Raw genomic sequence first — 16194 nt, 5'->3', positions numbered from 1 at the left:
TATATGTCCGAAATTGAGGTAGGTATCCTTTGCGTGCAGAAAACCCATTTATGCATATTTAGAGTAACCCCTCTTTCCAGCAACGTTGTGCATGCGCTCAGATGAATTACACGCCGCGAAAGCATTTCTCTTTGTGTTTTATTCTGAGAGGAGGTTTAGCATTAGAAGAGAGACGCTGAAGTTGTTTAATTCTGTTTTCTTGGAGAGAGTTGATGTAACAGCGTGATGACTCACTTTTTTTAATGGCAGCACAGAAGCGAAGACTTTTTCGCTATTGAGCTCATAATTATTATGTAGAATTATCTCAACTAAGGATAGGATCCAACAACTGGGCATCGTACATGGCTATAACCTTGGGTAGGAGCGTGGGTGAGAAAAAATGAGAGGGAATTTCTTTCAAATAAAACGCTTTAGACTTCAATGGCGTGAAACCACAATTAATGTATTCTCTTGGAAAAATCCCAAACTCTCAGCCACTGCAGAGAAAAATGATTGTTAGTCTGATATTTTAAGCCTTTGACATAGTCTGGATTACATTCAATGGATATTAGTAAATTAAAATTTGATGGAAATGTTGGCTTTAAATACATAGATATTAATAATTGTACTTATAAGTTTAAATTGTTTCTAGGGTTTTAAGTTGTCACTGAATCGCGGGAGTTCATGAGATAATTTCAGCTGTCTTAGAGTGAAACCGATAGGGTGGTTTCCTATTATTTTTTTATTGCCTAAATCGAAAGATTATTACTCCTGGAGTACACATTTCACGCTTTTAGATTTTTTAAATGACGATACCTATTTTTCGCGATTAAACGAAAAGTGAAAATTCATGAAAATTTAAGCGCCCGAAAACGCGACGGCTAAGTATGAATGCTGGTCATTCTGATTCCCGCTGTCGCCGTGTGAGGTGACCTTAGGGCGAGGCTTGGAGCGCTGATACGATGCAGGCTGCTAGTAGATAGCAGAGTACCCTGATAGCAGGTAGCGCTTGGCTTAAATTAGGATTATTAATACCCTATCAAACGAAGGAAACTTTCCGATCATAGGCATATTCATAGATTATTATAAAGAGATGTTTCCCTGAGCTCTGTGCCTCATGCATGCATTGGCAATCTCAGACCATGTAAAACTCCTATCTACTCGTACAGAAACCAGGTCCCTGTGACGTTCCGTGGAGTGGCATCGCATGGGCGCCAATCTGGCCTTTTTCAAATGAGGTTAAAATTGACCCTTGCCATTCGTCGTAACCGGTATTTCCAAAACCATATAATTTGTATATTATGAATACACTAATGGTGGGTAACGAATCGCAATCAATGCCTTTCGTTATCTTTGATGAAACTACCCTACTTCTGAGTTGCTGTTACATTTTATAGCCCCCGGAAATAGTGCATAATGCAACCGACTCTAAAGTTTTACCTATTTGCGCGTTCAAGTTGACTGAGAGAGCAGAAGTCGACTGTTAACTCTCAACTCGTGCGTGTGAACGAAGGCTGCATAGGGATTACGTATCGATTGATGACGCGATCGATCTTAATGCGATCTATCAGCGAAAGTGAAGTGGTTAAACCTCAAGCACAATCGGAATTGATGTTTATGGATGCATCGCAAGCAGAAACTTTAATTTATCCACGTGAGCAAAGAACATTGTTAGTTTATGTTATAGTTAGTATGATATTGTTACTGGTAACCTTTTCCCAGGGTAATGAGCCTGCCTCGAGATACTCAGGAGTTAAGAAATGGCTCTCGGCGTTAAGCTGAGTATGTAAAAATGAAGGGTAATCACAAAAAGAAATATTAAAGCATAAAATATTTTTGTTAGATTGTATATTTTTTAGGGCTGAAGTGTTAAAATTTCATAATTGTAATATCGCGGCTTATATTTGAGGCTGTATAATAATTATTCAAGCTTCGTGTAGATTTTTGATGGTATATCCCAGCAAAACCTATTGAATCCCCATAATAAATTAATGGTAAATTATTTCAAAAGAAGCGAGTGCCTAAAAAAGGAATACAGAACGTCTTTTTATCGTCAGTGAGTTACGTGTAGACGTTTTAAGAATGGTAGTACCTTGGTGTAACATAGATTACTTAGACAATAATAATAGAGTCATTGTTTAAGCTTCATGCATAACGTTCTAGTGGGATGACAAAAGACACAATTACTTAATCTTAAAGAAGAAACCTGAAAAAAAATATTGATGAAAAACTCCTAACGACAAAAGTGAGTTACACAGATATAATGAAGATTATGTAACCTTCTACACATAATCCATCGTGAAAACTTGATGAAAATTTGGGTGATTGCGTGCAACATATTTACACGATTCTTAATCGAGGTCTGACGTAAAAATGTTAATGCACCACACTTGTGAGAAATTATAAATGTCGGAAAAAAATTATTTGAAAATATTCCCTTGCAAATGCTTTTAATTCTTAAAATGAACGATTAGTACTCTTTCCGCAATAATTTCCCCATTTTCAAGGGTTTGTGGACATCACGAACAGTTTTATTTTGATGAATTCAGAGTGAGAATTGGGTTTTAAAGAAAAAATTTGGTAAATAATAAACATTTAATAATATTAAATTAAAAACGTACAAAAATGATATTTATACACACAGGTATTTTCATGCATGTCCAGAATCGATTTTACACTATCAACGTTCCATGAATATTTTACCAAATTTCTTCGGTGAACTTTATTCGCTGATGAACGGCGATGATGACTCGAACTTCACGTCATGCATGACACTTCTGACTCATATACTCATGACGTCTCCCTCGATGACGCTGTAGAATTCACCTCACTACACGCGGTAGCTTCTCAATCTGCAGATGAGACACTGTGATGATGATCTCAATATGTGTAATATTTTTAGTTTATTGTTGTATTTTTAAAACAATGTGAGAATAAAATATTTACGAGCTCTCTTCCAACCTTTCACACAAAGTTGCTCAGGTGTTTTTTTATTGCAATCTTGCCCGCACCTTTCTCGAAGCATCATTGCATGATTAATATTAGATCTCCGGCTGGTGAAGAGACAGGAACTGTATTCCATGCATCTATCCAGGATTTACCTTCCGGTCCTCGAAATGATATGAAATCCTCTTGGTTTTTCACTGTAGTTTTGTTTTCCTCTGGCAAGTAATTGCACTCACACTCTCGGTCTATCTCGGTCACTTTGATCGTCAACGAAATATCCAAGGATGTGAGTCACTGTCGTATTTCGCTGCTGGATAACGCAGCTAATATCCCAAATTCACTCACGCAAATGAATGAAAACGTCGGGCAAAACGCGTATGAGATCGCATTCGGGAATCAGTCCATGAAGAATGAATGTACGCTGTGGCCACGGGATCGAAGCCTTCCTATTTCGCGGGGTCACTACGCAGAGGCCGTGCCTACAAAGCCTCGAATTGTTTATCCTGCGTCCTCCAGAAGGTTTGCAGATGATTGAAAGAAAAAGGTTTCATTATTACGGGCACGACGATGTCCCTGGTTTAGGATAGAGTTGGAATGATTAGGGATAGCGTCGTCGTGGAGGCAACTTGCGCCATCTCCAGCGAAACCAGATTTACTATTCCTATAGGTAGGAAGAACTACCCTTTATAAAAATGGGCTAGAAATGCTCATCCAGATGATACGGTTATGACAATGAAGTGTGTAAAAGTTCAAGGTCGCGGTAATAATATAGATCATATGCTGATGCATACAATTAAGTTGTCTCGAGGGTTGAAGGGGTCCCGTTCCTTTTTACCATGTAGTCCACCCCTCAAAGTATTCACTCCACCCTTGATGAGGTCCAATGGAATTTCGAACGTCACACAACCCCCGATGCGTTTTCGAAGCCCGACGACACGCGGCGAAACGTCTCCTTTTTTTCCATTTGGCTCGGCTCTTTCTCAAGATTTCCTGAACTTGAGGATGACGTAGGAGCAGGCGAAGAAGAAGATGATCCACGAGATGGTTGCCAAGTAGCCACAGTAGACGGAGGGCCAAGCCAACCCCCACCCCTTCACCATGATGTCCCTGAGGGATGCCGAGGCGAGGGTAAGCGGCAGGAAGCGACTCACGAGGCCCATGAACCACGGCAGTCCTTCCACCGGCCAAATTATCCCTTAGAAATGAAATAAACATCAGAGGATTAAAAAATGACTATTTAATAAAAAATAAAACTCTTCAACACGTTTCATTGTTAATAAAGAATCCAAACAAATATCGCATGGATATCAGCCGATCTTACATTTTATCGACGGCGAATTTCTGACAACACGTATCTCAAAAATGGCAACTTTTCTGGAGTGCAAAAAAAACTATTAATTTTTTCTGATTTTGCGCAAAAATTAAAGACGAAAAATTCATAAAACTGAAAAAGAAGCATACACTTGCCAGCAAAGAGTTGTTTTTTGCTTGAGTTTAATTTTTTTAATGCCATTAAACTTTGTTTAAGATGCCTGTGTCAAACCGGCTTAATTTTAAGATACGTGTTGTTAGGACTTAGCCATCCTCCAAAAATGGTCTTTGTAGGTCAAATGATTAAGTTTAGGCATTATGAGGCATTATCAATCTATCATTATTTTTCTCAATGACATATTTTCGAGAAAGGTATGGATGAGAAGCCAGTTATAAAATGTAAAAACATATGCCCCATCCTAGTCATATTGAGGATATCAATTTGATGGAGTGCTTCTTCCTTGAAATGTTATACGTCAGAATATCCTAGCTCAACTCTATAAGCAGAGTACTTTCTTATTTTCGACTATAATGATACGTGTACCATTACGATGATTCGATTGCTCTTTAAAGTAGATACGTATGGAGTGATCCACATGGAAAATTGAATACGCTTCAGTCAATATATTAATTTCTGCATTGCGATTTCTACGATTAAATAGTTTTTAACTAACACAGAATGATTAGTAACAAACACAATTCTTGATTATTATGTAATGAAATAATCCTCAATAGAAATTTGATTGTTTAGTAATTTTTGACCCAGAAATCAAATGGGTGGCCGTGTGGTTTTTATAAAAAATTACTCGCTCGTATTTAAGGAATGTGGAAGAATTTTCTTGCGTGGCTCTGACAAAAATGGGACGCTATGAATTAAAAAAAAATACTGCTATGAATACCATATTTTCAAAGTACTGTAACGACAAACAAATTTGTTACAGTTGCTCGATAAAAAGTGATAATTTATCCAAGGTCAATGCGGTAGTATTTCTAGATTGTGTTTTATACCATTTATTCATTTAAACTGATTATTATTTATATAAAAAATTATTTATATAATTTATGTATTTCATCTTATTCATCCAGTTTATGGTGGAAATTTAGTAAATTGAAAAATATGAAAACTATCCTCTCGACTATAGTTGGTGTTGCAGTGTTAACAATATATCCAAATATAGCATTAATTTTTAAGCACCCTTTGCAGATAAAATTGATGTCTCTCTTTAAATGAGCATTTTCACGTTGAAATACATAAATAGTAATCGTCATAGGCAACACGGCTTCTTCTGCCTTCGCTCACATTGGTTCTCTGTCGCCAGAGCGATGTTCAACTGCGCGTTCCATACCTTCTTCGACTGAAGCGCATGCATCGATGGGATCGAGTCTATTCTCCCCGATAGATGTGGCCAAGTGACTCGAAACGTGCTGTGAAACTTGATTAGTCTCCCGGTGAGTTTCAGTTGAGGAATGCGCAGTGCGTGTACAGCCACAGCCTTGGCAGTCCAAGGTGATAGAGTACGCTATGTGTGCCTAGGAATATTCCTCTCCATGGGATACATTACTCTAGCATGCGATCCACGTTGCCTTTCAAACTATCAGGGGTAGTTTCCAAATTGTATGCTGACCCATCGGTTTTCAGTGTACCCCGTCATCAATGTTCAACTATCTATTTCATCTCTAACATACTTTTTACCCTGTTTAATGTTTCCTTTTAGATTTTTGACTCTATTTAAATGAAAATGCGCCTGGGTAAATCCACTAGGACGAAAATGAAACATTCCAAGACTCCTCTTGAAAGGAAAGAAAGGGATTGGAACATGTAATGGAAAAAGGATGAGGACAACGGTGCTGTGGTAGATGGAAAAATGCCAGAAATCAGAGGGTAAAAATGCGGCCTGACTGGGGAACGAAGCCAGAACCTCCTGGTTGCCGGCCAGGTGCTGTACCAGTCGAGCTACCGGGACGCTTAGATTTACCATGATTTCGGCGGGGGTTTATGCACAGAAAACTCCCTTTGTTTTGGCCCACAAGAGTAACCAATAGATGGCACTGGGGCAGCTCACCACACACCAACAGAAGGAATGGACAAGGACACAAGGATGAAAGGAAAGATACACACTCACACGATAGCAGGAAAGAGACAGAAACATGCGTTTCGGGGCACGCTGAGCCCAAGTGAAATAAGCCAATATGGCTGATATACTACTTCATTCATTCACTCGGCGCCTTAAGCGCAAACATAAAAATAAATTCAGAGGTTTTCCTCTGAATACCTAACTTAATACACGTAACTAATACCTAATTTAACATTGAAAGACACCACAGGTGATATAAATAAAAAAAATGCCAAGAGAGGCCACAAAAAACTTAAAAACACAAATAAAAGGACTCTCACACGCAAGGTTTCGAATTTTCGACCGTTTCGGTCTTCATCTGGAAGGAGACTAGTGGGGACTGAGGAGGACAGAGGATGACCAAAGGCTGAGGAGATTAGGGTAAGAGGGTGGTAGGGAGAGGGTGTGGAATGGGGGATGGGAAAGAGGGCTATGAAGATTAGTGGGCCCTGTTAAGACCAGGCGGGTTGAAAGCTTGCTTTGAAAGGATGTCTGTTTGTCTGTCCGCTTTGCATTGCTATACGACGGCACGGATTGCAACCTAAGTTAGTACCCAGGCGCAGTTTATACTCTCAAATCCCACAGTAATACTTCTGGTTGTGTCCGACGTGTCCTTTGCGTCGTTTTCTCATTACCGTTTCTTACGTTACGTCATACTACTTATGTTGTTGGGCATCCTGCCGGATAGGCCCACCTCTTGGCACTTTCAAGGGATAACATTATTCAAACGATTCTAAAAATAACTGTCAATCCTCCTAATGGAAACCTTTTTGCTGGTATGTGCGTTCACACAACGTTTTTGGTCTACGTTCGCACACATAATGTTGTGAAGTGGGGTACAAGCTGATCCCGTGCGCGGTATGCGGAAATCATTTTTTCCATTTATTTGCTGTTACATAAATATCTTGCTATGCGACCATTAATTCCAAGTTTCAAGTTTCCCACTTATCTGGGTACTATCCGTCCCGACCAACGCCGGCGGCCTCCTAGTATTTAATAATAATTAACTGACCAAGGTTTCGAATGTTGGCAGCCATTTTATAGCGACTGAGTTCTCATGCGAGCTGCTCATATACATCTATATCATACATATATCATGATGGGGAAAATGATAAGCGTAGGTGATTAGGGAGGGTGTTAGGATTGAGATGCTGGCTACACACGAAAGAAGCGAAAGGGTTGACGGGGAAGAGAGAGGGAGGGGTATGGCATTCAAGCAGGGTATTAAAAATTTCACTTTTTCTTGCATAATTATATAGAGCTAAAAATATAAAAATGGCCTGCATAGTTAGCCTATGCTGTTTTCATATGCTTTGATTAACTCAACGTTTTGCAATTGACTCTTGAATTAGCTTCATTTTGCTATTTATATGTCGTCCAATGAGCGCTTAGAATCTTTCAACACGGAGAAATTATTCTGATTAATCGAGCACCTCTGCATAAAAAACTGATTCCTTATATACGAAATAAAATTAACTAACTTTTTATTAACTTTGTGGTATTCCATTATAAGTTTTCCTATATATCACACAATTACTTATACCACTTCTTTTTTACAGAGCGCGACTCAAGTTTCGATGAATTATCATCATATTCAGGCGCAAATTATGATTTGTTTATCTTATTATTGTTACCTAGTTATTTGATGAATTTTAAAACGGACGCCAGAATAGGGGAAAAGGATGGGTAAAGATATTCATTTTTAAGAGTACTTTCCTGACTTTCAATAATTTTTAAAATTTCTAACAGCTCCCTAGAGTCCAATTCACGGCGGTCATTGCAAAATTTTAAAATATTCATTTTAAAATCGCTCCTATGGCAGTTGCATATTATGTGTTTAGCAAAATTACTTTTTTCATCTTTGTTATTTTTGTAAGCACCTAAATGTTCTTTCTTCCTGATTTCAAAACTTCTTCCTGTCTGCCCCACGAATACACCATTGCAATTGCTGCATTTCAATGAATACACTCCACATCTATCCAATTGGTCTATCTGATCCTTACATTTAACAATCAGTCTCCTCAGAGTGGCATAAGGTTTAAAAGCCATGCAGAATTTGTCCTTGGGTAAATTATGAGCCATTTTCCGAGAAAGTGCATCGAGGTACGTCACTGTGCACCACTGCTTCTTTTAATCCTCGTCCGCCGAAAACATTTGGTCGATAGCCAATCCTCTCTGTTTTAAAAAATCAGTCGGTCCATTAAATTTTGAGAATAAACGTTGGCTGAAGCAATTTCTTTAGTGGTGACGATTTCTTTCTTAAAGTCTTCATTTAATAGTGGTATGCTTAACAGGCGATGAATCGTGGAATGAAAATCCATAAGTTCGTGCTCATAGCGCCACAGCCGGAGAACAGGCCCGGACACATAACACATACAGGTGTTCGCTCTTGACTAGTTTTAAGTATACCGGGACTAGCCACGGTATTAACTTTTACGGGAGTCACCCGCAATGCACAAATTGTGCGAATAATCCACAGGGAAAAAATTATTCGGGTTCGAATCCCGGTCTAGGCGAATGATTTCTTTCTCTGTGGATTTTTCGCACAATTTGTGCATTGCGGGCGACTACCGTAAAAGTTATCACCGTGTATAATCCCGATTAACTTAAACGAGGTTAAAATAACTTTCTAATTTTTGCGATAATATGAACTCCTTGGCTCATTGTCAGAATGTTGCTCCCTATAAACAATTTACTCTATCATTCTTTACCAATAAAAACAACATGTATTATTCTAAATATGCCAATTAAATAAATGGAGAATTTAATCCTCGTAATGGCAGCCATTGTGCTTTTGTAGAATTAATTGTTTGAGGCGTAACTATGTGAAAGCGATTCATAATTAAATTAAGAAAGAAGAACTTTGTACTTTCACATTAATATTTAATCACGACCATGGTTTCAACGTTAGACGTCATCATCAGGTGATGATGACGTCTGATGATGACGTCTAACGTTGAAACCATGGTCGTGATTAAATATTAATGTGAAAGTACAAAGTTCTTCTTTCTTAATTTACTTTTGTAGAAGATAAGAGGGGAATGGAAGCAGCTTGAATTGGTTCTCGTAAATAAGTTAACCTTGGAAATTTCAAAAGGATGCCAATCTCTCGTATATGCTGTCTGATGCTATTTTCTAAGCTGTGTATTTACCAACAATTTTACAATCTCCATTTATTTCACCTTGGTGCAGCTTCGCTAACTGCAGAAGAGTCTACGTATTAACACTGAGTAACTCTATGCTTTCTCTATGTAAATATCGTTATTTTAGGAATGTTGTTCAAATTTACGTTATTCTATCGCGTAATTATGAGATTGATGTCTATTAAAAATCTCTAAATGTTTGAAAATTACTGAAATCGCTATCATTTGACTGTTCAGGAAGTGGCTGGAGGTTAAATACCCTCTCTCAGCTATTCAAATTTTTCTAAATAATTACTGTAATGAGACTAGTCAAATTGTGAAATAATGGTCTGAATTTGTGTTGAATCAGATATCTGAATGCGAAATATACGAGAGAAGTATTTATGTAAGGAATTGAATTCAATCTAGAATTATTAGTATCAAAAAATGAAAACATAATGAAAGGGATAGAGCAGCCCTTGTGGCTACTTATTGACCTAACTCGGATTTGAACCGCGCGTGAAACCGTCGGATATTCCCAAACAAAAATATTTGAATTGCGAGGTGGACTAGAGAAAGGAAATGGCCCCCTACCCTATTTGATATTCACCTACCTCTACCCTCACCTACCTAAACCAACGCTCGGATTGAAGCGCTGAGCAAGTAAGCAAACTGAAAATCGTCGCTTTCTGTTCATCATTCATCACATTTTTCCCGCCGAACACTTTTCGGTGATCACATTCGGTTATCGTCGTACGCTGCTTACCAGTGATGAGCGATATATCGCAAACTGTGATTGAATCGCCGTTACTGAAAAGTAGCAATCACCCCCGGTGATTGAATACATACTCGAAATCACTGTGACTGCGATTCGGTGAAGATAGCCCTGCTGGTGATAGGCTGCCACCGCTGCTACCTAGTGATCAGCGATGCATCGTTACCTGTGATTGAGGAGAAGTAGCCGATCACTGGCGGTGACTAAATCACTGAATACTCGAAATCACTGCGACTGTGAATACGGTGAAGATAGCTTCGGCTGCTACCACTGCTACCAACATTATAATAACGGATGTCTCATTCATCTTTTATGATGAATAAGATATTCTTTACGAAATACATAGAATCATGATGGTTAGAATATATAATATGATAAAAAAATGCCGACGGGATTTCAATGATTGCCCCTTATCAATTCCTTTACCATATCAACTTTACTTAATTATCGTCATATAAACTCAGAATCAGACATTTTTCCTCTAAAAAACATTTTGCCAAATTTTCAATAAGTTTATTCGTTCATTTTGCGTGGAGCTCATTCGTTGGTATTGGACAAAGTAGCAGGAATAGCAGCGTCACGAATCACCGATGACTTTTAAGAGTGATTCTCATCGGTGATCGCAATCACAGTTAAGAATCAAAGTTGCTGAAGACTAGCAGTCACAAGTAACGAAGTGACTGGAAAATCACAGTTTTGCTCATCACTACTGCTTACAGTATTTTCATTAATATTATACCGTGAACATCCCGTGATACACATTTTGGTGAGGTTTTCAATATATTTCTCCATCAGTCCATCCTATCCACGTATTATAACTTCATAGTTTCCCTCGATGATATGAATGCGGCAAAAGGGACATATGGTTATTTCGCACTTGTCAGCAACTTGCACACTCATGGGCGAACAAACCCTTCAGTCCTTCAAGCATTCCAGAAGGTGAGAGACGAATCTGCGTCATTCGAATGCGTGAGCAAAGAGGCACATTTTTTTCTTTGAGTTGATGGACATTTTCTTTCCCTCTCGGTTGCAATTCGTGTGCGCCGGGGGCGGGGCTGGGATAGGGGGGAGGGCAGTTTGTCTTTCCTCCACCCACTCCACCGACGGCTCTATACGGCGAAGGAAGGCCCCAGGGGAAACCTTCGACAAAGAATGGAGTCTTGAAATTGCCTTTTTTTATTCCCGAGTGTCTCTGGGCGATTGTTGGATCCACTTGTCATTCGCAAGGTCATCCAGATGTTTCAAAATCCATGCCCCTCTTGGCGGGCCGTGCAGCAATATCCTGGTGAGTATGAGAGACCAGCTAAAGGCACTTAAAGTTGCAATTCAAAACGATTTGAGACAAAGACTAAAATATGGATTTAAATTATTAAATCATCGGTGTGTATATATAACGTTAAGGTAAAAGCAAAATCATCCGATATCTAATGTTATGCTCACAGTTGATGTCTAAAATAATTTCTTACACTTATTCTTTCACCAAGAAAATATCCTGCGTCGATCTCTCCTACTCCTTGTCCTTTATTCCGCCTAACGGCAGTAACCTTAATTTTTTCCATAAATTTTTGCGGGAAAGTTCTAATCGCTACATTCATAAAAGTTTTCTGAGTGAATTAAAAATACCAAAGGGTTTAATATTATTTAAAACACATTAAATCCCATTTGAATGAATGATCCTTTCTGTGTTTTTTTCAACGCATTGATGTAAATTTCCAGAAAAAAATCTTCATTGTTAAGTAGCTTAAAAAAGCGAAAGAATAATGGTTTGCACAGAACGCAATGGTTTCCTTTTGGAAGTAATAAATAGCATTGATGGGGAATACCGATCAGAAACTATGTCTTGCAAATAGCCTTTTTAGTGCGCCGATGCGTGGATGACGCAAGGAATAAACTCGTCCTGGAAATGTCATGGGTGTAACTTCAGTAGTTTGGGATGTGCGTTCTTTGATGAGTGAGTGAACGAGTCAGTCGTTACTTTATAAAAGAGATTTGATCAAAAAATGCTCATAACAGTCGCGGGTTGCTTTGGGCGGATTCGTGGCACGTTCGTTGTTTCAGGTTGTTCTATCAAATATAAAAACTGTCGGGAACTCATTCATCGCGCGCACGAAGTAATCCGAGGATTTGGACCTGACTTTATATTATTCTTAGCTTGGGATTGCGATTCACCAATGTCTACAGCTAGTTCGTTTCCCTTTTTAAAAATAAACATGATTTATCATCCACGGCGTAAATCTTTGGAGTGCATCTTTAACTTGAACATCAAGGGTATAATACGAGGGATCTACGACCGTAACTAATGACCTTAAGTATTCTCTTTCGAATTTGCGTTTATAATTCGTCCATACGAATAAAATCCTCTGGCTTAGGGTTCCATTGGTTCAATTGACGGCAGCTTTTCTCATATTCCTTTTCCATTTATAAAACGTTTAGCCTAAAATGTTGAGTTACTTCGTATTGTACTTATGTATTTAGAGCTATGACATTTTCTTTGCCTTATGCGTAAACTGTTAATACTTAAAGGCCTTCGAAGTCTATCCCCACGATGAGCGGATTCAATTCCAACTAAAGAATACGAATATATAATATCATTGCCCATTATTATAAAAACATCATTAATCTGGGAAGATTTTAAATGCTGGGATTAGACATTTTTTTCAATGAGTAATGGCACGTGTTGTCAATCTGGTCGTTGGTTGCACGTGTACAGTTCCAACTTGAATTTTCGTTCTACGGATGGGACGCTGCACTACAAACCTTTAGCTGCTTCTCGTGGGGAAGATTGCTTCATGTTTTCTACGCATTTCCTCCAATCCCAACACAATCTTATCATCAAAGTTCCCCGCGTATATTCATCACGGGGAAAGTATTTTTTTTTTTTACCTGCACCCTCCCTCCCTATATCCAGAACTCGAATAGAATAATGGCTAGAACCGTAGGCCATGTCCAAAGCACGGGCGTATCCAGTGAAAAATTTCGGAGGGGGGTTAATTTTAAGAAGAGGGGTACTTTTTGTGGGAGTTTACTTGGAGGGGTACATTTATCACCGTGCTCTCAAACTTTTCGGGGGGATTTGCACACCCCGCTCTTTTCGCGGATAAGGGATTTAATGTATTAAAACTTTTAACAGATGGTGTTCTTTAATGAGCTCTCCTATAAAAGTTTTTATATCATCAGGTTAAATAATGATGTTTAACAATAGGGTTGTTTCCTAATAGTTTTTATTGCCTGAATCGAAAGATTATTACTCCTGGAGTACTCATTTCACGCTTTTAGATTTTTTTAAATGACGATATCTATTTTTCGTGATTAAAGAAAAGTGAAAAATTTCAAGCGCGCAAAAAAGCCCGTGTGACGTCATTCTGGTACCCGCTGTCGCCGTGTGAGGAGACCTTGGGGCGAGGATGTGTGCGCCGCTGCGATGCAGGCTGCTAGCAGGTAGCGCTTGGCTTAAATAAGGATTATTATTCCCCTATCAAACGAAGGGAACTTTCCGACCATAGGAAGTTTTAATAGGTGATTATTAGGAGATGTTTCCCTGAGCTCTGTGCCTCATGCATGCATTGGTATTCTCAGACGATGTAAAACTCCTAGCTATTCGTATAGAAACTAGGTCCCTGTGACGTCACGTGGAGTAGCATCGCATGGGCGCCAATCTGGCCTTTTTCAAATGTGATTCAAATTCACCATTGCCATTCGTCGAAATTGGGATTTATAAAGCCAAATAATTTGTACACTATGAATACACTAATGATGGGTAACGAATCACTATCAATGCCTTTCGTTTTCTTTGATGAAGGAAACTACCCTATTAAATATATCAACTTGTCCAACAATATAATCTCGATGAATGCCAAAAAACCGCTTGTCTACGCACATCAGACCTTAGACTCATTATCGCTGAGAGGTATTGCACATCGCCAAGGCGCCGAGAAAAATTATGGTCCCTTCCCTCTCTCCCCCCCTCACCCTAAGCAACGACCTTAATTCGCTTCTCGCAACGACCGAGGTGTGAATGAGGAATGAAAGTGGAAATACAAGAGGAGTTTTGGGGAGGCGTTGGACGCCTCGGTGGTCGAGGAAATCAGGGTCAGACAGGGGTGGCTAAAGATTGAGACGAGGGAGAGAATATTACGTAAGCGATTCAGTGGGAAGAGGAAGTTGCTGCTAACCCGCTGGATTTGAAGGTCAGAGTAATGTTAAGGAGAGGGGCAGAGTGATGAATGATCTTGAATGAATTAAAAATGAAAAAGCAATGGTGATGGTAACAAATTAAAATTCATCGTTCACCAATCCCGCTTGAAGAAATGCGTATATTTTATATCCAATTCAGCGATTTTTAATGGCATATTATTATAGAATAAAATGAAATTACTTTGTTCTATTCCACTCTTTATTTTAAATAGCACGACCCGGGTTTCGGCATCTAATGCTATTATCCTGATGATAGCATGAGATGCTGAAACCCGGGTCGTGCTATTTAAAATAAAGTGTGGTATAGAACCAAGTAATTTTATTCTATGATGAAGCAATTCCACAAAGTAACGCCTGAGACCGTGTCGCATATTATTATGATTGTTATATCCTAACACCTCTACGTGTCGATGGAGTTAACCATTTTTGCATGAAAGTTTAATTAATAATTGTAAATACTCTTACCACAGAGAAGTAGGTAGGAATAGAAAGATCCAGTGCTCAAGTAGTTTGCCTCCGCCACATTCCGGCAAATTAGGGACACTATCAGTCCTGTAATGAAAAAAAAAATATCTTTAACAATTACTGATTCTGAAAATTAGAGAAATGAAATAAGCATAAATCAAAGGTATAGGCAACAGTCAAGGCCAATTAAACATTCAAAAAAGTAAGCAAAAGACCTGTGCTTATATAAAAAATGTTAGGGGTGAGTTAATGTCATATATTTTTAGTTTGGCACTTCCATAAAACAGAGATTAAAATAATACAGGGATGGTCACTCAAAATCTGTTTAGATGATAAAAGAAAAACTTTTCATGTATTTTTTCGGGTAGACTTACCGGCCTGTTCAGCTCAATACTGTTTCATGATTTTTTAAGAGACACCGAGCAATCATTATTATTTCGAAATGGTTATATTTTCCTTCGGAGTTAGGGAAATTACGAACTATTTTTTAGCAATTTCAATACAATAACCGTAAACCAGCTCATAAGTTTGCGATAATTTTAGGCCGGGTTAACTCTGTAAATGATTGCCTTTCCTAATAAATATTTATAATTTAATAAAGGGTGTCAAATTTCTCCAAAGTATTCACTTTCCAGTCAGTATTCCACTCAGTCATTGATTGAATGATCGGTACTTGTTCTCTCCTTGTTTTTTGTATCTTCAGTGCTTGCGGTGCAGGCAACGATGATGTCTCATTCAAGGACATACAGATATTTCAGCTAGATGGAGAGGAGCTTACTTTAAAGAAGCTCGTTGGAATACAAGGAAAACTGGTATCATAGTACTAGGGAGCATCATTCACTACGTCAACGTCTCAATTTTTTGGCGTTTAAATCTCACGCTATCACATTCAAATTCACAGGATATACATAGATTAGGCCCTTGACAACATTTACCCTAATCTCATATGCTTCATATTTGAGGTATAGGTCGATCAGGCTCCATTCTATGTGCCCTGAAAACTTGAAGACCATTGCGAAAATTTAGAGCTTGCAATAGGCCATGAAAGAAAAAAAGGATCGGGAGTGATGCATCCTCCAGGCAAGCAGCAATTAACACAAGAGAATGGAGAGAGTAAGGGTGACCCTCGGAATCATCACAACCAATTTATCTTAGGACTTTTTAATTATGCATGCATGCACGTACTATTGTGCCCTATCAGGTTGAACATTTGAGAGAGTGATCGAGGTGGTTGCTTGAATTAGACCCCAAAACCCAATTGCTCCGAAAAATGGAAAATTGAATTATT

The 16194-nt window shown here is 38.6% G+C and overlaps 1 protein-coding gene across 1 annotated transcript in view; it reads right to left on the bottom strand.

The window, feature by feature from the left end:
* Positions 1–2907: 2907 nt before the first annotated feature.
* LOC124153398 (ABC transporter G family member 23-like) overlaps positions 2908–16194 on the bottom strand; it is a 116991-nt gene continuing 103704 nt past the window's right edge. Inside the window, exons 16-17 of the mRNA XM_046526525.1 lie at positions 14907–14993; positions 2908–4120 (exon numbers count right to left, since the gene is read on the bottom strand). Coding sequence (XP_046382481.1) covers positions 3906–4120; positions 14907–14993 — 302 coding nt within the window. The 3' untranslated portion in view covers positions 2908–3905. The remainder of the gene's footprint in view (positions 4121–14906; positions 14994–16194) is intronic.

The sequence above is a fragment of the Ischnura elegans genome, chromosome 2, assembly GCF_921293095.1.
Source record: "Ischnura elegans chromosome 2, ioIscEleg1.1, whole genome shotgun sequence".
Taxonomy (NCBI): Eukaryota; Metazoa; Arthropoda; class Insecta; order Odonata; family Coenagrionidae; genus Ischnura; species Ischnura elegans.
This window is presented reverse-complemented; position numbering and strand designations above follow the sequence as displayed.